The sequence below is a fragment of the Pan paniscus genome, chromosome X (genome assembly GCF_029289425.2).
Source record: "Pan paniscus chromosome X, NHGRI_mPanPan1-v2.0_pri, whole genome shotgun sequence".
NCBI classification, from domain to species: domain Eukaryota; kingdom Metazoa; phylum Chordata; class Mammalia; order Primates; family Hominidae; genus Pan; species Pan paniscus.
In genome coordinates, this window is record NC_073272.2 from 72612116 (window position 1) to 72637232 (window position 25117).

Sequence of the window (25117 nt, forward strand, 5' to 3'; positions counted from 1 at the left end):
TTCCAAAACCCTTTCCCCATTCACCTCAGATTGCATGTTTTCATATTATGATACCCCCACCCCCACTGCGCCACCCCACCACCACCACCACCTCCAGCCTTTCCTTGACGCCAGCAGAGGAATGCAAGTGAGGGGTTACAGTGTAATATTCTCTGGATCCTACATATCCTAGGGTAGGCCCTGAGAGAACTGGTGCCAGGATCCCGCAGTGTTTGTGACGAAGGGCACAAAAAGGCTTTGCAAGGCCAACGGGCAGGGATGTAAAACATGCATGTCAATCTCTAAGAACTGAAGATAATTTTAGGCTAGTTATTATGATCACTATACCCACCAGGACCATTCTAAGGCATGGAGAATACTGGTCCTTTGAAAACCACGCTGGTGCTGGCCACTGTAATTTTGGTAGGGTTTGGCCTTCATCAGATCCTTCCCTGCTCAGGAAACCTCCATAGCTTCCTGGGCCAGCCAAATCAGGTTTGAGCCATCAAGGCTCTTCCTGGCTTCGCTCCAGGCTAGTCTAGACTTATCTCTCACCCCTACAAACAGTTTTCCCTCTGTATAAACAGGATAACTTATCCATTCTAACATCTAGGCCTTTGTTTCTTAAAACAACAACAGCAACTAACCGTAGTCATATAACCCACTGAGCTCTGTCTCTCCCAGGCTTCAGGGGCGAACATCTGCTCAGTAGCTTCTGGGAATCAGCTCCGGTGAGTGCAACACTTACCCCCTTGCCCATCACTCCTTACGGATGCTGAATGTAAAGCACCTGCTGTGTGCACTGTAGAAACTGCACAGGGACAGGAGTCCAGGACAGCTTCTAGGCATGCCACAGGTGGAGTCTTTTCTCTGGCTCATCCAAGAGCCAAGAGCAGCTGCTTTCCAAAGAGTCACTTTCCACTACACGTTTACTTTATTACTATTATTTTTTAATCTCTCAGCTGTGAAGTCCACCAACTGAGGATCCTGGCTCCTGTACAGGTCCCCACCCCCGGATCATCTCTCCCCAGTCTCCCCAAATTCTAACCTTCCAGTTCCACTGAAGAACATGGAATGCTCCCGATGCCCACAATACCCTGCCTCGGGGACACACTGCACTTACTACTCCTTCAGTGCTTCAGATCTCAGATGGCATCTCACTACAAGGAAGCCTTCCTTGTTCCCAGACATCCACCACCCAGGGTTAAGTGTCTCTCCTCCGGGCTCCCATACCACCTGGTCCTTATCCTCATCCCGGCAATTAATACATCAAACTGCCACATCTGGCTGATTTACTTACATGACAGCCCCATCTAGACTCTCAGATGTGGGGCAGAGGCTGAGTCTGGTGCATTCCTCTATCTCCAGCGCCCGGCACAGTGCCTCACATATAGTAGGTAGTCAGTAAATGTATGTTGAATAAATGAGTCAATGAGCAAGGTGTCTAATTCATTGAATTTTTATTTTTCCCTACATTCTGGAGAACTAGGCAAATACAAGCAGAGAGCGGTTGTAATTTTGTGCAACAGACACTGACCGGCTTTTTATTTTATCTTTTTATATTTGGGGGAGGGGGGGAATGATTGTACTGGTAAAGTCTCTCAAACCTCCAAAGAACAGCTTATTCCAATGCTATAATAAGTTACAGGCATAAAATGATATACTCTCCCAATTTCTTTTATGAAACAGCAAATCTCTCCTGCTAAAACCGAAACAGAGAACAATAAAACATTTGACCAACGTCATTCATAGACCTAGATGTTCAACTTAAGTACTCAATCAAGTGTCTATGGAACAAAGGATTTTGAAAAAATGCTTAGGTATGGCGTTTGTTTCAACTCTGATATAATTCTGTCATCATGTAGTTTTAACCAGTTTATTTCCTGTAAAATGATCATCATTATAAAAAAAAGTTAATTAAGGCAAACAAAACTTTGCAGTATGCAAATTGAAAGCTAAATCACTGAGAAAGACAAATAGAACTGGAACACAGATACCATGGGCGGCAGGTTCTCCCTAACCCCACTCTACCCCTCGACTCCTGAAAAGTCAGGACCCCAGCACCCACTGCTGTGGGGTCCTTTTGACTACCCACAGCAAAACAAAGTGAAGACTCAGCCCCAGCCTTCACTGCTGGCAGGAGGAGTCCCTGACACTAGCCTGAGATTGCAACCACACTGGCACTGTCCCAGGTACTGATACTTGCTCCAGCCATGGCTCTAGCCCTGGCACTGGCAACTGGCACTTGCATTGGTGCTGGTGCTGATGCTTGCTTCAGCCATGGCATAGGCCCTGGAACTGGAACTGGCACTAACACTGGCACTTGTCACGTCACCAACGGCAGCTGCCATCTCGGGCACGGGGTATCTCCTCCTCTTCTCTCAATGCCTCATTTACTGCCACGGAAAGGAACTGGGGTGGGTGTCATTCACTTTGGCCACAAACTCCGGGACTTCCATCTGTCTTGTTTCCTTTGAGAGCCCCCACAAGAATACCTAGAGCGTGGGATTGCTGTGGGACACCTATTCGTGCACCAGATACTCCTGCTGCACACTAGCTTTGGTGATGAGCTTCATGGACTCCCCAAAGACGAAATGCTTTTTAGACGAAATGTGCCTCCAACACCCTCAACACCTCCCAGACCACCTCCTCGGGGACACAGCTGGCCTGCATGAAGATCGAGTCCAGAGTAATCATCAGGAGCCGGGTCTTTGGTGTGCCCTGGTCGCCTGTCAGGCCCCAAACCAGGGCAGGATCGATTTTTCTGATCAAGACATAGGAGTGCTCTGCTGGATCAAGTTCCTTCAGATAGAACCCAAAGACTAACTCGGGGAGGTCAGAGGCTTTCTTGAAAATCTCAGGGAGGAAGCTCCTGTACCTTTTGATGACATACTTCAGCATGTCTGCCCTTTTGATCGCCACCGTCTTCCGGTTCTTAACCAGCAGGTACTGCACCAGCTCAGCTACTTTCTAGCTCACAGGGCCCCTGGGCATGCGCATCAGGGATGTCGGGGGCCGGAGGGGTACTGCGGGGGCGGGGGGCGGCGGGGGCGCGGGGCGGGGCAGACAGTTGCCTAGGGGTTTCTGGGGTCCACAAAGGAACTTTCAGAAGCACCTGAGCAGGGGCTCCATGCCTCAGAAGAAGTGCTCCCAGGGCTCCGGGGAGCACTTGGTGTCCCCGCTGCAGGCGCCCCCGTGGGGGTTTCTTGGGCAAGGAGGAGAGGAGCAGGCCACCGGGCCTCTGAGACCCGCAGGCCCTGGGTGTCACCTCTACCGCGGACGTTCTCACCTGCGGCTTTGGCTGGCCCAGGAAGCAGGAACTCTGGGAAGAGATGCGCGTCCACGGGCATTCGGCGGCCGGAGCGCTGTGTGCCAGGCCGCGAGGACAGTGACGTCGCCGCGGCTGCTGCGGCGGCTGCTAAGAAGACCCGGAGCCCCAGGGTCTTGAGTCGGAGACCGCCGCCCTCAGACCGGGAGGAGGAGGAGAAGGAGGAGGAGGAGGAGGAGGAGGAGGAGGAGGAGGCGGAGGAGGAGGAGGAGGAGGAGGAGGCGGAGGAGGAGGAGGAGCAGGAGGAGGAGGAGGAGGAAGCGGGAGGGGAGGGGGCTAAGCCTCCGCCGCCCGGGTCTTCCCGGAGCTGTGGGAATGGGCGGGCGTCGCCCCGCAGTGCCTCTTCTGGCAGAAAACAGTACCGCAGGCTACAGCCTGAGGGATGCGGGGGCGCTGCTCCCAGAGGTGGGGCTGCTCATGTGAGGCTTGAAAGAGACCATAAGCCTAAAAGCCAGGCCCAGTGTAAGCGCTTAGTAACTGTTACCTGTTGTTGTGATGAATCCGATCATTCTGGATTATCTTCGTATCCCTCCTTCTCTCCTGTGGAGAAGGCTCCTAAGAGCGTAGGCATTTCTGTCCAGCGGCTGCCTCTGCAGCTTCCTCTTCAGATCATCTACCTGAAGTTGCTTTGCTCAGTGCCTGGCCTAGAGTAAGCACTTAGTGAGTTTTCCTTTGCGTTCGTTTCATTATTATAGTGTACATCGCATCTACATTGCTTGCACCCTGTGTGGTCATCTAGATGTGGAGGAAGGACCCGGGAAACAAGTGACCTCCATGGAGAACTGAAGATGTGTTTCCTTTTCTTTATGATCAGTGGATCTGGGGTGCACAACATCAGTTCTCTTGCGTATTCTTTCTCTCCTACACAGTCTGGAAAGTTATTGTTAACTGTAATCTAACTTTGCAAACCACCATTCCTATAATGACATCCTCTTCTTGCTTCTCTTACTCTCATGTCACTGCGCCTCATCCTTTCTCTACAGAGCGCTCTCTCCCATTTCACCTCTCATCTGCGATTCGGGGACCTTAAATCGACTCCTGCTTTGAGGTCAGCCCCTAGGAAGCCTGCAAATAAATAGCAAGAAGACTCCTCCACCCTAGCAAGTGCATTCTCTTATTGTAACCTGGTACAACTTAGCATTCCTTTCTTTCATCCTAACCTTTCTAGACAGTAACCAGTATAGCCTCCTCACACATAACAAAACGGTCGACGTCGTCGTTGTTGTTGTTGTTGTTATTGCTGCTATTGAGACGGAGTCTCGCTCTTGTCACCCAGGCTGGAGTGCAGTGGTGCGATCTCGGCTCACTGCAACCTCCGCCTCCTGGGTTCAAGCTTCTTCTGCCTCAGCCTTCTGAGTAGCTGGGATTACAGGCGCCCGCCACCACGCCCAGCTAATATTTGTACTTTTAGTAGAGACGGGGTTTTGCCATGTTGGCCACGCTGGTCTTGAACTCCTGACCTCAGGCCCGCCCTCATCGGCCTCCCAAAGTGCTGGGATTACGGTCGACTTTTATACAGCAATTGTTATACCTCGAAATAACACGTACTAAATTTCCATATAATGTCCACGCTTGCACTTCAAATTTCTTCCATTGATCTAAATTCTGTTGTTGCTAATTCCGCTATAAAGATTTAGAAATTGTTTTTGTGTGAGTAGAACTAACTCCCCCCTCACTATTCTTCTTTTACAAAATTTCTTCAAAATATTTTGGAAAATGTCATCATCTATAAGAATTTCAAAATCAAAGTTTTCAAGTTAAAAAAAATTCCCTGGCTTGAATTTTAACTAGAATTTCTTAGGACTTATAGTTTACTATGAGAATAATTAACATCTCATTAACATGAGAAGATGGAGGGTCCTCAGCCACAAAATATAGCATGTTCTTCATGTTCTTTCATTGATTCTGCTCTTTAATCAGAGTACTTCAATCACCTTTTAGTTTGCTTTATATAGCTTTTGCATAATTCTTAAGTTTGTCCATGGCAGTCTTTTTAGTTTCATTGCTGCTATGAATTGTGTATTTCCCATTATGTCTTCTAATTACTTATTTCTGACATATAGGAAGCCTACTGGTTTTGTATACTTTGGGGCATACGGCCATCTTAATATCCCCTCTCCTTAATTAGAATGCTTTTTCAGTGGATTCTCGCGCGTTTTCTAGGTAGGCAATCACAGTCTCTGCATGTTATTAATACAGTATTCATTTTCCCTTTTCTTATTACATTGACTAGGACCGTGGTACCCTGTTAGCTAATAGCGGTGATGTGAAACTTTTTTGTTGTCCTTGTTCCCACTCTTAACGGGAAGGACTCCGTTCATTTGGGGCTAAATATGTTGTTGGTTTTGGATACCGATTGTGACATTTATCAACGTGTTGTCTGTCAGGTCCAAGTTACTCCTTCTTTGCCCTGCTTTGTCACACTAGAGATGATCCTTGTGAGTCTTTCTCCTATGCCAGCTAACAGAATGTTAGGCTCTGGCCATAGAGAGCACTGGGGGTGACCCTACGAATCCCAGCAGGAAAATTCATCCCTCCTGCTAGTAGCAGTCTCCCGTTTGATGATATTCACTGAAGGAGGTCAGAGACCAGTGCAGACAAGCTCCAGCTGCACCTCCAGACCATGATTTCCCCACTATCAGTTGCCTCTGAGCAGCTCCAGCCTTCCCATGCACCACCACCACCCACCACCTTCCTGCCTTGGTGGTCTCTTCTACAGACCAGCAAAGGCCCACACTCTCTGGTAAGTTTCGACACCACTGGCAGGCTGCAAGTTCTTTTGGCAGCTACATCCTCTTCAAAGAGGTCTGATTCTCAGCTCGGGAGGAACAGTGAACTCTCCTACTCCTTTATTGCCTGCTATTCCTCATCCTAGAGGTAGTAGCTGCTCTTTTGCAACTGCTACTCCTGGACCCCTTAAAGTTCTCTTTTGTGCCTTTTAGGAGGTAACCCCCTTCTACCACTTAGCCATGTTTTCTACTCACTGTGCTCTGTCCAAATAACCTGCACGGTTTCCGTCTCCTGGTTGGGCCCCGACTCACATACCACTTATCAACCTGGAGATGTTTCCCTCTAAACCAAACTTTCTAGCAGGCTTTCTTTTCTTCTTCACCTTCGCCGCCGACTCCTCCTCCTCCTCCTTCATCTTCTTCCTCTTCTTCTTCTTGTTTGCAAATGTACTTTAAATTTCATCAAACGTCTTGTCATTATCGATCAAATTATTCCCATGGTTTTGCTTCCATAAGGGCTTTTTATATTTAAAGAAGCCTGGAAAAATGCAGACAACACAAACAAGAGATATGCATTAGAAATCATTGCAATGAGCAGGGCGCAGTGGCTCTCGCCTGTAATCCCAGCACTTTGGGAGGCCGAGGCACGCGGATCACGAGTTCAGGAGATCAAGACCATCCTGGCCAACGTGGTGAAACCCCGTCTCTACTAAAGATACAAAAATTAGCTGGGCGTGGTAGCGTGTGCCCGTAGTCCCAGCTACTCGGGAGGCTGAGGCAGGAGGATCGCTTGAACCTGGGAGGCAGAGGTTGCAGTGAGCTGAGATCGTGCCGCTGCACACTCCAGCCTGGTGACAGAGAGAGATTCTGTCTCAAAAAAAAAAAAAAAAAAAGAAAGAAAGAAAGAAAGAAAAGAAAAAAGAAATCATTGCAACACACAGTAGTGGGAATCATACAGATTTCTTTAAAACTGTCCTTGGTGAGTCTTTGGCTGCAGACTCTCATTAAGATACTGTAAGTACTATAGAATCCTCTCTACATTGCCCGCTGAACCCAACTGCTGGCCATGCGGAGGGTTTTAGCCTGTGAGGTGAAGGAGAGCTCTGTTCCCTGGAACGCTCCCCACTGTAGTATTTGTTCACAACTGTTCTCTGTTCTCCCCACGACAAAGTCACCCAACCTCCTCAAAAAGCTATCCAATCCACTACTCTGTCCACAGACAGACCTGAGAGGGCCTCTGCAGGCCAAGGAAAGGGGAAAAGCCAAGGCCAAAATGCTTTACACTTTTGAAGAGGGGCCACCAGAGGATGACCCAAGCTGAGAGCAGTGTGCTTGCTAGGCATACTCAGGCTGAGTGACGCATTCAAGCTTCCTTCTCCTCATGCTCTCTCTCTGCTTCTCTCTGCAGCAGCATAGGCCTGTGCCCTGCCTCCCTTTACCGCCCCACACACTGCTCACACTGGCCCGCTCTAAAAAAGTAAAGAAAAGGTAGAAAACGGGCAAAACTTATGGACCTACTCCCCAGAGTCAGAAATTCAGATGGCCAACAAACCTGCATGTTGTACACATGTACCCCAGAACTTATAGTATAATAATTAAAAAAAAAACAAAATCTTCAGGCCGGGCACAGTGGCTCACACCTGTAATCCCAGCACTTTGGGAGGCTGAGGAGGGCAGATCTCTTGGGGTCAGGAGTTCGAGACCAGCCTGGCCAACAGGGTGAAACCCTGCCTTGACTGAAAATACAAAAATTAGTCAGGCGTGGTGGTGTGCGCCTGTAATCCCAGCCACTCAGGGGGCTGAGGCAGGGGAATCGAAAAAAAAAAAACTCTTTGATCCCACCAACAATCAGGGAAATACTCATAAAACGACAAAGAGATACAATTATTTACCCAACATAGAGCAAATCCATTTTTAAGTAGATTCATATCAAATATGGCAAAACACAATTCTAAAGACTGTCAATCAGCTGTAAAATTTTAAATGCGTATACACTCAACAACAAAAATTCACTTATAGGTATTCATCCTTCATATTGGTACCAAATAAAATAATGGACTCCCAGTTAAGCTTGAATTTCAGATCCACAGCAAATACTTTTTTAGTGTAAGTGTGTCCTGTATGCAATATTTGAGGCATTCTTACACTAAAACACTTACTAAATGCTAAGAAATTCAAATGTAACTGGGTTTCCTGTACTTTTATTTGCTAACTCTGGCAACCCTAATCCTAGAGAACCACCCAATCCTATGCACAAGGAGATGTGTGCAAGAATTGTCATTGCTGTCTTGTATATAATGGTTACCAAAATTGAAAATAACAGAAATATTCATCAATAAGAGAATGCTTTTAAAAACTACACTGTGACTAACTACCATGTGTAAGTTGAAAGATTAAGGAAGATTTACAGGTATGACGTGAAAAAACATCTATTCTTGAGTTTTGAAATGTTGAGGAACAATATATAGGATTGTCATCATTTAGTCAGACAAAGCAGAACTCAATTATACATTTCCGTGGGTAAAAATACACTAGTGTAAAAGCATAGAACAGGTCTAAAAGGATACTCATCAACCTTTTAAGTGTGGTCACCTTTGCTACATTTATTTTTTTGTGTGTGTCTTTTGTTTTTGTTTTTTGTTTTTTTCCTTTTTCTGGAGAATGGGGTCTCGCTATATTGCCCAGGCAGGTCTCGAACTCCTGGGCTCAAGCTATCCTCCCGCCTCTTGCCTCCCTGAGAGCTGGGATTACAGGCGTGAACCACCACGCCCGGCCTAAGAGTGGTCACCTTTGGAGTGGGGCTTTCTATTTGGGGGGTTGGAAGTACGTACTTTCTATCAAATGTCCATCATTGCAACACTGACTTGCAGTGCCAACAAATGTTAAACTTATCAAATTCCCTACATGCAAAGGTCTGTCTCTGGGCTTTGTGTTCTTTTCTGTTGACCTATTTATCTCAAGAGCCAGCACAACACTGTTCCAATTAGGATATCTTTATCATACACATAATTTACATTATGGCAAGTTCCCCTCTGAGTTCTTACTATTCAGAAATGAGTAAGATTAGCTGCATGTCCTATTCTGTTCCGTCCATAAGAAAATTCTCAACTGGCAAGTTCAGTTTGACCCTGGTCAGGAAACAAGGGTCACCCATATAGTTCCATCCCAGCTCTGTTCATTGAAGCTTCCAAATAGATCTCAGGCTGTTGGGCTATGGGTTGTTCATATATGGCCTAATAACACAGCGTGAGTAAGTCTTAATGCAAAATAATTATAGTAAATGTAATTGTGAATCTGCTAAAGTCACCGATTAAAAGAGACCCTCAGGTTGGATTTTTAAAATGAGAACCAAGAAACACGTTTACATCAAAAAAATAAAAAATAAAAATAAAAAACAGAAAGATTGAGAACAAAAGTGTGGAAAACAATATAAAACAAAAAGAAAGTTGGGGTAGCAATTCTTTTTTTGTTTTATTCCTTTTCTTATACTGGCAGCACTTTAAATTGGGAGCATAAATTACATGCACAAAAATGCACAAATCCAAATGGTTAAGTATAGAGATGGCTGATTTTTGTCCAATGCATTCACTTTGGTAACTGTCACACAGATCAGAATAGAGACGACTTCAAACGCCCCAGAAAGTTCCCTTGCGTTGCTTCGCAGTCAGTCAGTATCCACCCATCCCTCCAGCGGCAACCCCTTTTCTGATTTCTATCACCGCAGATTAATTTTGCCTCTTCCGCAACTTTATAGAAACTGAGCCACAGTGCTCATTTTTTTCAGGCTTCTTTTGCTCAACTTAACGTTTTTTGAGATTCATCCTTGTTGTTGTGTGTATTGACAGTCTGTTAGTTTTTATTGCTGAGTAGTATTCCATTGTACGAGTACATCACAGTGTGTTTATTCTCCTATTGACGGTGGTACAGCCCGATGACCTGGCTAGCTGCCAGGTCTGCTGCTCCCCTCCTTTTAAAGGTATCAGTGTCAACACACTCCACACCAGAGCCAGCAATTATCTCAAGTATTTCAAAGGTGTATTAGTCACTCGGGGGTAGTTAAAGTGAGGGGCGTCCCCGAGGAAGGGAGAGGGAGGTGTGGGGGAGGGAGTGGAGCACCTGGAAATATATACAGGATAAGGAGCCCCCCTGTAGGAGTTTTTAATAGTGTCGGGGGAGGGGGAATGGACCAATTTCTGACAGTCCACAGAGTGCAGGGGCGGCTGAGGAGTGAGTGGAGTGAGGAAGAGCAGTGTTAGCAATGTGCAGGTGAGATTTCTAAGAGTGAGCTTAGCAGGCGGGAGTTATCTAGGAGACTGGCACATGCCACTCTCAGGTTTACCTGGAGGTTCCTTTATTATGTGGGGTATTATGTCTGCTTATGCTGTGTGGGCATAGGCAAACAAATAGGAGCACATGCATTTGGATAGGTGCCTGACCTGCAATCATGGGCCTGGGACCAGACCTGATACATCAGCATCCCCTTGATCTGGACCTGGACAGCATAGAGGGAAACCCACGGCCTTAAAACGATAACGTTTGCTATGGATGGCTTTATGGGTTTGTTTCATGAGCTTTGGGTCAGCAAATAAGAGGGGGGGTCTGTTCCTGGGGGCAGGAAGCAGGCCTGGCATTGTGTGAGGTCCGGCCTTTGGGATGTAACTTCAGCTATGTATACACACAGATTATCACAGGGGGTAGGTAGCCTCAAGCAGTAGCCTTGCCTCAGGAGGCACACGGGGACAAGGTTTTAGCCTTAGTGGAAATGGGCTTTGTTCTCCTAGGGTGGGTATGGGAACTCTAGTGAGGCTGGTCTTAAAAGTGTGGTTTTATGCACACAATGAGGAGGATGGGGAAGGAGAGGGTTATAACCCAGGAGTCTAGAACGTGGTGGTGGTTTGGACTGTGGTCATCCTTTGAGATACTTTGGTTGGCTGGGCTGTAGTCATCATCCAGGATGTGGCGATGGCCTCCCAGGGCCAGTATGACTCTTGAGCCAAATCCAGGACTTGGAGGCACAGGTCAAGGTCAGAAAGTCTATCATCATAACTACGCTAAAGGTAGCTCCAGGGAGCACAACCAGTGTAGGACCACATTATTTTTTATTCATCCTGATGGCTGGTCTGGATACTGTTCATATGCCTAGTCAATGGTTTTGCAGGGGACTAGTTGTACACTACGGATAGAGATGACACTGTGGGTGCAATACTGCCTTGGTAGCCTGGCATTGAGTAGGGGAAACTGTGTCCCAGATCCAAGCCACCAGCCATATCAGGCATAGCTAGGCCAGTGATAGCCATCGTTCTCTCCTTTCTGCAAGATCTACATGGTGGTAGGCATGGGTCTATAGGCCAACACTTTTATTTCCTGTTGGGAAGGGCCTGTAATTAGCTAACCTTTAAATCCATCATAACTGTGGAAAGCCTTAGAAAGTGGTAGTGCCTGCTTTCCAGAAAAAGTAGAAAAGTCATGTTGGATATTTCACTGTTCCATCTATGGCCAGAGGATCCCAGTGTATTATCCTGCCTTGGGTCCAGGTGTCAACTCTTTGTGGATTGCATTTGGGTAAAAAAAAAAAAAAAAAAAAAAGGACACAGAAATGCAGTATGGAGGTTGTGCTCAGGAATTGGGAATCAGAGTTGGGAATCCATGACTTGGAGTCCAAATATATTCATATATTTGTGGGGATTGACAAATTTCACCCATATGGAAAGTATTACTGGGGTCCATTTGGCTCCAATAATTAACACAACCGTGTTTAGTTTGACCCATCCTGTTGTCCTTTGAGTCAGGGCATCAGTGCAAATGATCAGGCTGGCGAATTTGATGGGTGCTATGACCATGGTAAAAATCACACAGAATAATGGTCTCAATGGTGAGGGTTGGCAGGGGGTGGCATACCCTTGCTTCTATAGCCTATAATCCACCTTGGTGAAAAAGAATCCTCTGCTTGAATTTGGAAGGATCCCCAGGAATCCAAGTGACCAGAGAATCTGTGTTGAGTAAGGCCAGAAAGTGTTGAGTATTATGAGGGAACCAATGGACCACCAGGGTTGTATATGGCCATATGACCCTGGAGGGTGGCACCAAAGATGGCCAAGTCTCTATTATATGGAGCTATCGATTCCATTGACAAAGATTGGGGAAAGTAGAGAGGCCATTTAGTGGGAGAGCCATAGAAAATCAATGGCCCAGCATTTGACCCAGAAAAGGATACTTGTGGGCCATTTAAATGGCCCATTATTAGACGTCCTATAGTTCATTTTCATTTTATTTCCATACGGTTTTCAGGAAAAGGTGGTGTTTGGTTACCTAGGTTCTTTAGTGGTGACTTGTGAGATTTTGGTGCACCCATCACCCAAGCAGTATACACTGTACCCAATTTGTGGTCTTTTATCCCTCACCCCCTCCCAACCTTTTCCCCCAAGTCCCCAAAGTCCACCGTATCATTCTTATGCCTTTGCATCCTCATAGCTTAGCAACCATTTATGAGCGACAACATACAATGTTTGGTTTTCCATTCCTGAGTTACTTCACTTAGAGTAATGGTCTCCGATTCCATCCAGATTGCTGCAAATGCCACTATGTCATTCCTTTTTACAGCTGAGTGGTATTCCATGGTATATATACACACCACAATTTTTTTACCCACTCACTGATTGATGGGCATTTGGGCTGGTTCCATATTTTTGCAATTGCAAAATTTGCTGCTATAAACATGCAAGTGCAAGTATCTTTTTCATATAATGACTTCTTTTCCTCTGGGTAGATACCTAGTAGTGGGATTGCCGGATCAAATGGTAGTTCTACTTTTAGTTCTTTAAGGGATCTCCACACTTCTCTTTTCCACGGTTTGTACTAGTTGCGCACTAGTGCTTTGTACTTGCTTACATTCCCACCAGCAGTGTAAGAGTGTTTCCTTTTCACCACATCCCCGCCAACATCTATTATTTTTTGATTTTTTGATTATGGTCATTCTTGCAGGAGTAAGGTGGTATCACATTGTGGTTTTGATTTGCATTTCCCTGATCATTAGTGATGTTGAGCATTTTTCATATGTTTGCTGGCCATTTGTATATCTTCTTTGAGAATTGTCTATTCATGTCCTTTGCCCATTTTTTCATGGGATTGTTTGTCTTTTTCTTGATAATTTGTTTCAGTTCCTTGTAGATTCTGGATATTAGTCCTCTTTCAGATGTATAGATTGTGAAGACTTTTTCCCACTCTGTGACTTGCCTGTTTATGCTGCTGTCCATTCCTTTTGCTGTGCAGAAACTTTTTAGTTTAATTAAGTCCCACCTATTTATCATTGTTTTTGTTGCATTTGCTTTTGAGTTCTTGGTCATGAAGTCTTTGCCTAAGCCAATGTCTAGAAGGGTTTTTCCGATGTTATCTTCTAGAATTTTCATAGTTTCAGGTCTTAGATTTAAGTCCTTGATCCACCTTGAGTTGATTTTTGTATAAGGTGAGAGATGAGGATCCAGTTTCATTCTTCTGCATGTGGCTTGTCAATTATCTCGGCACCCTTTGTTGAATAGGGCGTCCTTTCCCCACTTTAAGTTTTTGTTTGCTTTGTCGAAGATCAGTTAGGTGTCAGTATGTGGCCTTATTTCTGGGTTCTATATTCTGATCCATTGGTTTGTGTGCCTATTTCTTTACCAGTACCATGCTGTTTTGGTGACTATGGCCTTGTAGTATGGTTTGAAGTCCGGCAATGTGATGCCTCCAGATTTGTTCTTTTTGCTTAGTCTTGCTTTGGCTATGCGGGCTCTTTTTTGGTTCCATATGAATCTTAGGATTGTCTTTTCTAGTTCTGTGAAGAATGATGGTGGTATTCTGATGGAAATTGCATGGAATTTGTAGATTGCTTTTGGCAGGGTGGTCATTTTCACAATATTGATTCTACCCATCCATGAGCATGGGATGTGTTTCGATTTGTTGGTGTCATCTATGATTTCTTTCAGCAGTGTTTTGTAGTTTTCCTTGTAAAGGTCTTTCACCTCCTTGGTTAGGTATAGTCCAAGCATTTTATTTTATTTTATTTTATTTTATTTTATTTTATTTTATTTTTTCAGCTATTGTAAAAGGAGTTGAGTTCTTGATTTGATTCTCAGCTTGGTTGCTGTTGGTGTATAGCAGAGCTACTGATTTTTGTACATTAATTTTGTGTCCTGAAAGTTTGCTGAATTTGTGTATCAGTTCCAGAAGCTTTTTTGGAGGAGTCTTTAGGGTTTTCCAGATATACGATCATATCATCAACAAACAGTGACAGTTTGACTCCCTCTTTACTGATTTTGATGCCCTTTATTTATTTCTCTTGTCTGATTGCTCTGGCTAGGACTTCCAGTTCTATGTTGAATAGAAGTGGTGAGAGTGTAGATGACCTATAGTTCTGAAACAGTTTTCCCTGCTACTAAGTGGTCGAGGAAACCTAAATCTCAGTTTCTAGTGTCAGAGAGCCTGTTTGCGATCTTGGCGAATTGGGTGTCAGGGATCCTTACTGTCACCTATGGGCCTCTTTCATTTAAAGGCTTTATTTTGTGTTTGAATTTGGTAGACAATGGCACCTCCCCAAACTATTCAAAAAAGTTAAAGAGGAGCGAATTCTCCCTAACCCATTCTATGAGGCTAGCATTACCCTGATACCCCAACCAGACAAGGACACAACAAAGAAAGAAAACTACTGGCCGATATCCCTGATGAACTTAGATGCAAAAATCCTCAGCAAAATACTGGCAAGCCAAATCCAACGGCACATCAAAAAGAAAATACACCATGATCAAGTGTGATTTATTCCAGTGATGTAAGGATGGTTCAACATACAGAAATCAATAAACATGATACATCACATCAACAGAATAAAGGACAGAAACCATGTGATCATCTCAATAGACACAGAAAAAACATTTGACAAAATTCAACTCCCCTTCATGATAAAAAAAAAAAAAACTCTCAACAAAGTAGGCATAGAAGGACCACACCTTAAAATAATAAAGCCCATATGTGATAAACTCATAGCTAACATTATACTAAGTGGGGAAAAATTAAATGCCCTTCCACTAAGAATTAGAACAAGACAAGGATCCCCACTTTCACCACTTCTATTCAACACAGTACTGGAAGTCCTAGCCAGAGCCATCAGGCAAGAAAATGAAACAAAAGTCTTTCAAACTGGAAAAAAGGAAGTCAAAATATCCTTCCTTCCAGACAACATAATCTTATATCTGGAAAAAACAGAAGAACCCCACCAGAAAACCGTTGGAACTGATCCAACACATTCAGTAAAGTTGCAGATACAAAATTGACATACAGAAATCAGTAGCAATTTCAGACACCAATTATGAAATAGCTGAAAAAGAAATCAAAAAGGCAACTCACAAAGCAATGGGGTTACAAGCATGAGCCACTGTGCCCAGCAGAGAATTCTTTATATATTCTTAACACAAATGCTTTATCAAATATAAGCTTTGCAAATATTTTTTTCTCAGTCTGTGGTTTGTCTTTTCACACTCTTAACTTGGTTGGGTCTTTGCAAGAGCAAAAGTTTTTAATTTTGACAAAGTCCAATTTACCAGTTTTTTTCTTTATGGTGTTTTTTCTTTCTTTATCCTTTTAGTGTCAGATATAAGAATTTTTTGCCTAATCTATTATCACAAAGATTGTCTCCTATATTTTCTTTTTCTTCCCCTTTTACTGACATGGAATAATTTACATACATGTGGGTACATGTGAGTGTTTTTTACATGCAAAGAATGTATAATGATCAAGTCAGGGTAACTGGAGTACCCATCACCTTGCATGTTTATCGTTTTATGTGTTGGTATCATTTGAACCCCTCTCTTCTAGTTACTTGGAAATGTAAACAGTATTGGTTTTAAGAATAGTTGCCCTAATCCACTATCCAAACATTAGAACTTAATTCTTCTAACTGTGTGATGGTATCCATAACCAACCTCTCTTCACACCCCCTTCCACCCTACCCAATCTCCCCAGTCTCTGGTATCTATCAGTCTATCCTCTATGTCCTTAAAATCAACTTTTTTCGCTCCCATGTGCAAGTGAGAACATGTGAAATTTGTCTTTCAGCACCTGGCTTATTTCACTTAACATGATGACTTCCAGTTCCATTCATGTTGCTGCAAATGACGTGATTTTATTTTTTTCTGTGGTCAGATAGTATTCTATTGTGTGTATATACCACATTTTCTTCATACGTTCATCCACTGATGGGCACTTAGATTGATTCCATATCTTGGCTATTGTGAATAGTGCTGCTATAAACATGTGAGTGCAGGTATTCCTTTGATGTACTGATTTCTTTTCCTTTGGATAGATAGCCAGCAGTGGGATTGCTGGGTTGTATGGTAGTTCTATTTTTCATATTTTGATCAGATCCTGCTGGTCGTTGCCTGGAAGTTATTTACACAAACGGGGTTTCCAGCCAGGATTCAGCTGAACTTGTCACTGTATTGGATCTGAATCGTCAACTCAATAAGAATGTGCATATCTGAGACCTCTTGTTGTCTCTACCTGTTCAAGGTGTCATCTTACCCATGGCTGGTAGAAAGTTCATGCTGAATTAAGCTTTGAATCTCTTCATCGTTGGGTTTATTGAATCACTCCATCATTGGGTTTGTTTCAGTTTCCTAGGAATACAGTCTCTTGGGATTTGTTTGATTCACTGGTCAGATTTGTGTTGTTCCTTGGTGCAGTTGCTTTCTGGCCTTCTAAATCTGCTCTTATGGTCTGTCTGCTTGTTTAGTATCTTAAGTGCCATTTGTCTGTAAAATGATTACTGAGTGGGGGAGGATAGGCATAAACTCAGTAAGTCTGTCTGCAAGCCAGTCCCTTGGACTGAGAAGCTCAGACGATCTCCCAAGACCGTTTTTCTTCAGACGTATGTTGTCTCAGGTCACCATATCAAAACACTTTAAGGACCTTTTCCTTAGTCTTGTGTTTGTGTCAGTTTGCCAAAACTGCTTTGTTCAGTTTCACTTGCCCAGAAACAGCTGGTATTGTCTGGCCCCTGATGGGGGACAACTGGCCTTGCACCAAATTCCACAGACACTAAGTTACAAAAGCGCCATGCTTGTAGACTGCTGTTTCTTATGGGGTCATTCTATCTAAATCTGCATTTCTTCCAGGACAAACACCTGTTTCCTTCATGTTTTCTCATTATAATGTTAGCGTATGTACTTGTCCCTAACGGACACAATTTCACTAGGGCCAATTTGAAAATTGCTATGGCCTTTTTTGGGACATTTTGACACGAATCAGATTTTTCATTTGACAGGTACCCTAAAAACAAAACAAAATGTGAATCAATCTTCATGAGGAGATTGTTTTTCCTGGCTGCCTAAATGAGAGATCATTTTGTTTAATATAGGAGTCAGTCCCATCTTCATTTCCATCACTTGGATTAATACATCCCAGCTCTTTATTCGCGTGGCTTGATAATATTGTCTAGGGCTTAAGTCCTCAAATCAGCCACACTGTCACTCTCTTTAGTGTGTATGTTTATCAAAATGTTTCTCTATATCTAAACTTTGTTTTCTCTCCTTACAGGAAGCCCTATAAAATGGATATAAATCTTAAAACCTTGACATCTTTTACTTGCATCCAGAGGTATGGCCATAATAAAAGTGGAGTTTAAACAAAAAATGCTTCTTGATATTTCTCACAATTGCAGAGATAAGTTGGCCATGATGTTGAAGCATTCAATATTAGTTGAGTAATTTTAAGAATATTGCCAAGAAAATTTCCAATACATATCTACCAGCTGAAGACACAATCCTGGCAAGACTATGCAGGCAAGACATGGGACAGAGCCACAAGCTCAAGGCCTCTTTGAACACCTCCAAATGGATTTTCCACAAGTGCCTTCAGCAGCGGTCCATAAATACGTTCTGGTTATTGGTTTTTGTTCTTAGGGTGGGTGCACTCTCTTAGTTGAACAGCTATGGCCGTCATGATTTTTAAAATTACTTTATATTCAAAAACTGGAGAATTCCAACTTATCTCTTCAGTAACATGGACACATATTTCACTAGAAGTATTATTAAAGAATAATTTAACACCTTTTATTCAGAACTCCACTGTCCTTATCATCCGCAGACTGCAGAGAAAATAAAGAGAGCTAATGGAATTCTCAATTTAGAATTTTCAAAGCTCTCAGGTATCCTTAAACTTCCAAGCACCGAACTATTTCCACTGGCCTTGATGAAAATAAGATCAATCCCCCTCAGGACCTGCAAGTTCTCTACTCTGGAGTTAATTATCAGACTGCCCCACACATTTGGAAATTGCTTCCAGTCGTACTTTCTGCCACACTACAGTCAATGTGTCTGAATACAAGAGATCATATGATGCTTCCAGGTGTTTCACCAAGTACAAGCTTCATTTCCAAAACCCCAGCTAAGAAGCTTCTGTAAGATCTGTAACTGGGAGATTTAGTCTTCTGGAAGTGACATAAAAGGAAAACTGCCCTTGAACCTCAATGAAAAAGACCTCATCAGACACTGCTAATAACTGACACAACAATAAAACAACACGGAATAGATCCGGGAATCATACTTCCCAATTAGAAAAAAAATACATCATTTTGTCCCGACTACTGGAAGCCCATTCCATTAGGGAACCTCAAACTGAGGATTCTTAGAAATTCTTCAGAAACAGCTGATTTCAAAAATGGACAGATTCCGTCCAAGACTATAGAATGAACCACCTACTTCGGAAGTGGACAACTTCTGCCCAAAACTGCAGAACGAGATTAATTTTCTCATTTTTTTTCCCAGCACTTTTTTCACCTGTCCTATGGCCTATCATGTTGTGTCACCCTCTGGAACATTAACATGATCTTTTTATCTTTTTTCTGCCCCCGCTATGGTTTTCTTCTACCACTTAAGAAAAAAGCAAAACTCTTTTGTACTTTTTCCCAGACTCTAGCTATTGCTCTGAAGTTCACTGGTTCTAGGATTTATAATCCCTTGTTCTCCTTTCTGGCCAAAATTTAATAGCCATCCCTTTAAACAGTTCAAAAGGTAGGGCTGGGCACGGTGGCTCACGCCTGTAATCCGAGCACTTTAGGAGGCTGAGTCAGGCAGATCTCTTGAGCTCAGCAGTTTGAGACCAGTCTGACCAACATGGTGAAACCCTGTCTCTACCAAAAGTACAAAAATAAGCCCGGTGTGGTGGCACCTGCCTGTATTCCCAGCTACTCATGAGGCACAAGAATTGCTTAAATCCGGGAGACGGAGGTTGCAGTGAGCCGGGATCATGCCACTGCACACCAGCCTGTGACAGAGTGAAACTCTGACTTAGAAAATAAATAAACAGATGCTGACTTAGGAAGATGGCCTAATAGGAACAGCTCCATTCTGCAGCTCCCAGCAAGATCGATGCAGAAGATGGGTGATTTCTGCATTTCCAACTGAGGTGCCTGGTTCATCTCATTGGGACTGATTGAACAGTGGGTATAGCCCACTGGGGGTGAACTGAAGCAGGGCAGGGCGTTGCCTCACCCAGGAAGCACAAGGGGTCGGGGGATTTCCCTTTCCTAGCCAAAGGAAGCCATGACAGACCGTACATGGAGAAACGGTACACTCCTGACCAAATACTGCACTTTTCCCACGGTCTCAGCAACCGGCAGATCAGGAGATACCCTCCCATGCCTGGCTCGGTGGGTCCCATGCCCACGGAGCCTTGCTCACTGCTAGCGCAGCAGTCTAAGATCAACCTGCTATGCTGCAGCTTGACGGGGGGAGGGGCGTCCACCACTGCTGAGCCTTGAGTAGCTTACCGTGTAAACAAAGCAGCTGGGAATCACAAACTGTGTGGAGCCCACTGCAGCTCAGCAAGGCCTACTGTCTTTATAGATTCCACCTCTGGGGGCAGGGCATATCTGAACAAAAGGCAGCAGACAGCTTCTGCGGACTTAAACATCCCTGTCAGACAGCTCTGAAGAGAGGAGTGGTTATCTCAGCATGGCATTCAAGCTCCAAGAATGGACAGACTGCCTCCTCAAGCGGGTCCCTGACCCCTGTGTAGCCTGACTGGGAAACACCTCCCAGTAGGGGCCAACAGACACCTCAAGCAGGCAGGTGCTCTTCTAGGACGAAGCTTCCAGAGGAAGGATCAGGCAGCAATATTTGCTGTTCTGCAGTCTCCCCTGGTGATACCTAGGCAAACAGGGTCTGGAGTGGACCTCCAGCAAACTCCAGTAGACCTGCAGCTGAGGAGTCTGACTGTTCAAAGGAAAGGTAACAAACAGAAAGGAATAGCAACAACATCAACAAAAAGGACATCCACACCAAGATCCCATCTGTAGGTCACCAACATCAAAGACCAAAGGTAGATAAAACCACAAAGATGGGGAGAAACCAGAACGGAAAAGCTGAAAATTCCAAACACCAGAGTGCCTCTTCTCCTCTAAAGGATTGCAGCTCCTCGCCAGCAGCAGAACAAAACTGGATGGAGAATGAGTTTAACAAGTTGACAGAAGTAGGCTTCAGAAGGTCAGTAACAACAAACTTCTCTGAGCTAAAGGAGCATGTTCTAGCCTATCACAAGGAAGCTAAAAACCTTGAAAAAAGGTTAGTCGGATGGCTAACTAGAATAAACAGTGTAGAGAAGAGCTTAGATGACCTGATGGAGCTGAAAACCATGGCACGAGAACTTTGTGATGCATTTACAAGCTTCAATAACCGATTCAATCAAGTGGAAGAAAGGATATCAGTGATTGAACATCAAATTATTGAAATAAAGAGAGAAGACAAGATTAGAGAAGAAAGAGTGAAAACAAAAGAACAAAGCCTCCAAGAAATAATGAGACTATGTGAAAAGACCAAATCTACATTTGATTCGTGTACCGGAAAGGGATGGGGAGAATGAAACCAAGTTAGAAAACACTCTTCAGGATATTATCCAGGAGAACTTCCCTAACCTAGCAAGGCAGGCCAACATTCAAATTCAGGAAATACAGAGAACACCACAGAGATACTCCTTGAGAAGAGCAAGACACATGATTGTCAGGCTCACCCAGGTTGAAATGAAGGAAAATATGTTAAGGGCAACCAGAGAGAAAGGTCAGGTTACCCACACAAAGGGAAGCCGGTCAGACTAACAGTGGCTCTCTTGGCAGAAACCCTACAAGCCAGAAGAGAGTGGGGGCCAATGTTCAACTTTTTTAAAGAAAAGAATTTTCAACCCAGAATCTCACATCCAGCCAAATTAAGCTTCATACATGAAGGAAAAATAAAATCTCTTACAGACAAGCAAATGCTGGGAGATTCTGTCACCAACAGGCCTGCCTTACAAGAGCTCCGGAAGGAAGCACTAAACATGGAAAGGAACAACCGGTATCAGCCACTGCAAAAACATGCCAAATTGTAGAGACCATCAAAGCTATGAAGAAACTGCATCAATTAACGGACAACATAACCAGCTAACATCATAATGACAGGATCAAATCCACACATAACAATATTTAGCTTAAATGTAAATGGGCTAAATGCCCCAATTAACAGATACAGACTGGCAAATTGGATAAAGAGTCAAGATCCATTGGTGTGCTCTATTCAGGAGACCCATCTGATGTGCAAAGACACATAAAGGCTCAAAATAAAGGGATGGAGGAAGATCTACCAAGCAAATGCAAAGCAAAAAAAATTAGGGGTTGCAATCCTAGTCTCTGATAAAACAGACTTTAAAGCAACAAAGATCAAAAAAGACAAAGAAGGCCGTTCCACAATGGTAAAGGGATCAATTCAACAAGAAGAGCTAACTATCCTAAATATATAAGCACCCAGTACAGGAGCACCCAGATTCATAAAGCAAGTGAGACCTACAAAGAGACTTAGACTCCCACACAATAATAATGGGAAACTTTAACACCCCCCTGTCAATATTAGACAGAACAACAAGACTGAAGGTTAACAAGGATATCCAGGACTTGAACTCACTTCTGGACCAAGTGGACTTAATAGACATCTACTGAAGTCTCCACACCAAATCAACAGAATATACATTCTTCTCAGCACCACATCACACTTATTCCAGAATTGACCACATAATTGGAAGTAAAGCACTCCTCAGCAAATGTAAAAGAACAGAAATCACCACAAACAGTCTCTCAGACCACAGTGCAATCAAATTAGAACTCGGGATTAACAAACTCACTTAAGTCAGGTAGCGTGATGCCTCCAGCTTTGTTCTTTTGGCTTAGGATTGTCTTGGAAATGCAGGCTCTTTTTTGGTTCCACATGAACTTTAAAGTAGTTTTTTCCCAATTCTGTGAAGAAAGTCATTGGTAGCTTGATGGGGATGACATTGAATCTATAAATTACCTTGGGCAGTATGGCCATTTTCACGATATTGATTCTTCCTATCCATGAGCATGGAATGCTCTTCCATTTGCTTGTGTCCTCTCATATTTCCTTGAGCAATGGTATTAGTTGTCCTTGAAGAGGTCCTTCACATCCCTTGTTAAGTTGGATTCCTAGGTATTTTATTCTCTTTGAAGCAATTGTGAATGGGAGTTCACTCATGATTTGGCTCTCTGTTTGTCTGTTATTGGTGTATAAGACTGCTAAAACAATTAGGAGATATACCTAATGCTAAATGACGAGTTAATGGGTGCAGCACACCAGCATTGCACAGGTATACATATGTAACTAACCGGTACATTGTGCACATGTGCCCTAAAACTTAAAGTATAATAATAAAAAAAAGCATTCCTGCTGGTTAACAAACCATGGAGGGAAGGGCAAAGCAGAGAGGGCTTGGCAATACACCCTGCTAGGAAAGAACTCTTCTCTATGAGATGGTAAAGTACTTTTAGGCCCACTCTTCAGAATGCACAGTGCTGAGTGTAAAAGTATCATTATTGTAAACTCGAGCAAAATACAGCCTAATCACAGTTGATAAAGGAAAGGTGAGGAGAAGCCTGCAATTCACATTTTAAAAATCAGTGGTGTTTTCTCTGAATGGCACTTCTTTCCTGCCAGGTCTTTTCTTGACTATACCATCTCAGGGGCTGCCAACAACCTTGTTAAACAGCAAAGAATCTTTGTAGTAGAAAAGTATTTAAAATGTCCTCTAGGCCCATTTTCTGACCACCTATCTCTAGTAATGGAGATGATGTGGTTGCTATTTGGGGGCTTGACAACATTTACCAACATTCCAATATTGAAATTGCTTCTTGGAAAAATACACCAGAAAAGTTCAAAAGAACCTCTGAGATGGTTTACTTCAGTGTCCTCTTTCTCTGGATTCTGCAACTGAAGCTCAGAGAGGTTAAGTTACTAATCCAGTAGTTTTGAGTTAGTTAGGATCCAGGGATAGAACCGAGGTCTAAGTATTCCTGAGGGGGGCATTTTCCAGAACTGGCAAATCAAACTTTGTTGCTTTATTGGTTATTGTATCAGTCTTTTGCTTGCCATACCAAAATATTCCAGACTGGGTGCCTTAAACAATTGACATTTATTTTTCACAGTTCTGGAGGCTACAAATCTTAAGGTCAAGGTGCCATCATTGCTGGTTTATAGTAAGGGCTCTCTTTCTGGCATGCAGATGGCCGCCTTCTCACTGTGTGCTCACATGACTTTTCTATGTGACTGCGTTGAAAGAGAGAGCTGATTTGTGCTCCTTCTCCTTATGAGGGCACTAATCCCATTAAATCAGGGCCCTACCCTTATGTCCCTATGTAACCCTAATTACCTCCCAAAGGTCTCATCAACAAATACCATCGCATTAGGGCTTGACATATGAATTTTGGGTGACACAATTCAGTCCATAACAGTGTTGAAAGAAGTAGCCACTGCTTTTGTCAAAGTGGAAATCTAGATGCTACCATACACAGAAGAAGAGTCTAGGGCTCTGAAATGTCACCAGATACCCTCAAATGCCTGTTTTATTACAGGCATTTCCTCATTCTTCATTCTACTTGAAGTTTGTGCAGTTACCACATGCTTTACCTTGGAGCCTCGTCCTGGAATGCTCATCCAGCTCCTCTGACGTCAGTTGTCTTTCTCCTCCTCTGCTGGCTCAGTCACTTTCCTTATTTTAGTCAGGTTTCTTCATAGAAAGTAGATGCCACCTGAAGTTTTCTGTTTGGCCTCTTCCCATCTTTGTCTAATTCCTTACTCTCCCTGTCAAGCTCCCATTGATTCAATTCTCACCTCTCACTCAATTCTCAGACCTGAATTCTAACTACCTGCTGGAAGTTTCCATGCAATGCCTTAGAATTTAGAAACTAAACTCATTTCTCTCCTTAACACCTTCCAGCAAACTTCCATTCCTGTCTTCTCACATATTGAGTTATTTTCAACTTTGCCTTTATTTCTCTCTTACATCACTCAAAAAGTCCCTTAGACACAGCCTCCTCAATGCTTTCTGTTACTGGAGTTTCCCCCCTATTGTCTTTATCAAATTTAGGGATTTAGTGCATTTAATCTGATACATTATATTGAGAACCTAACTGACTACTTTTCACTCTAAAACATTCTGAAAATGGTTTCCAAATAAATCGTTCTAAAGTAAAAAAAAAAAAATGCTAAAACACCAAAAGCAATGGCAACAAAAGCAAAAATTGACAAATGGGATCTAATTAAACTAAAGAGCTTCTGCACAGCAAAAGAAACTACCATCAGAGTGAACAGGCAACCCACAGAGTGGGAGAAAATTTTTGCAATCTACCCATCTGACAAAGGGCTAATATCCAGAATCTACAATGAACTCAAACAAATTTACAAGAAAAAAACAAACAACCCCATCAAAAAGTGGGTGAAGGATATGAACAGACACTTCTCAAAAGAAGACATTTATGCAGCCAACAGACACATGAAAAAATGCTCATCATCACTGGCCATCAGAGAAATGCAAATCAAAACCACAATGAGATACCATCTCACACCAGTTAGAATGGCAATCATTAAAAAGTCAGGAAACAACAGGTGCTGGAGAGGATGTGGAGAAATAGGAACACTTTTTCACTGTTGGTGGGAATGTAAACTAGTTCAACCATTGTGGAAGTCAGTGTGGTGATTCCTCAGGGATCTAGAACTAGAAATACCATTTGACCCAGCCA

The 25117-nt window shown here is 43.4% G+C and overlaps 2 protein-coding genes and 1 long non-coding RNA gene across 6 annotated transcripts in view; 1 reads left to right on the forward strand and 2 right to left on the reverse strand.

Moving 5' to 3' along the window:
* Positions 1 to 3529, reverse strand: part of DMRTC1 (DMRT like family C1) — a 71344-nt gene extending 67815 nt beyond the window's left edge. Inside the window, exon 1 of one of the 4 annotated variants that reach the window (XM_057301163.1) lies at positions 3269 to 3529. In XM_057301163.1, coding sequence (XP_057157146.1) covers positions 3269 to 3329 — 61 coding nt within the window. In that variant the 5' untranslated portion in view covers positions 3330 to 3529. The remainder of the gene's footprint in view (positions 1 to 3268) is intronic. The other 3 variants (XM_055106704.2, XM_063601599.1, XM_063601600.1) reach the window with 3 other exon arrangements.
* Positions 123 to 24581, forward strand: LOC134729783 (uncharacterized). The gene is made up of 2 exons (XR_010111210.1): positions 123 to 2925; positions 17599 to 24581. It is a non-coding gene; the product is annotated as an uncharacterized LOC134729783 (long non-coding RNA).
* LOC100975822 (protein enabled homolog) overlaps positions 3963 to 25117 on the reverse strand; it is a 57434-nt gene continuing 36279 nt past the window's right edge. Inside the window, exon 3 of the transcript XR_008955228.2 lies at positions 3963 to 6574. The gene's annotated coding sequence lies outside the window, so the exon portion shown is untranslated. The remainder of the gene's footprint in view (positions 6575 to 25117) is intronic.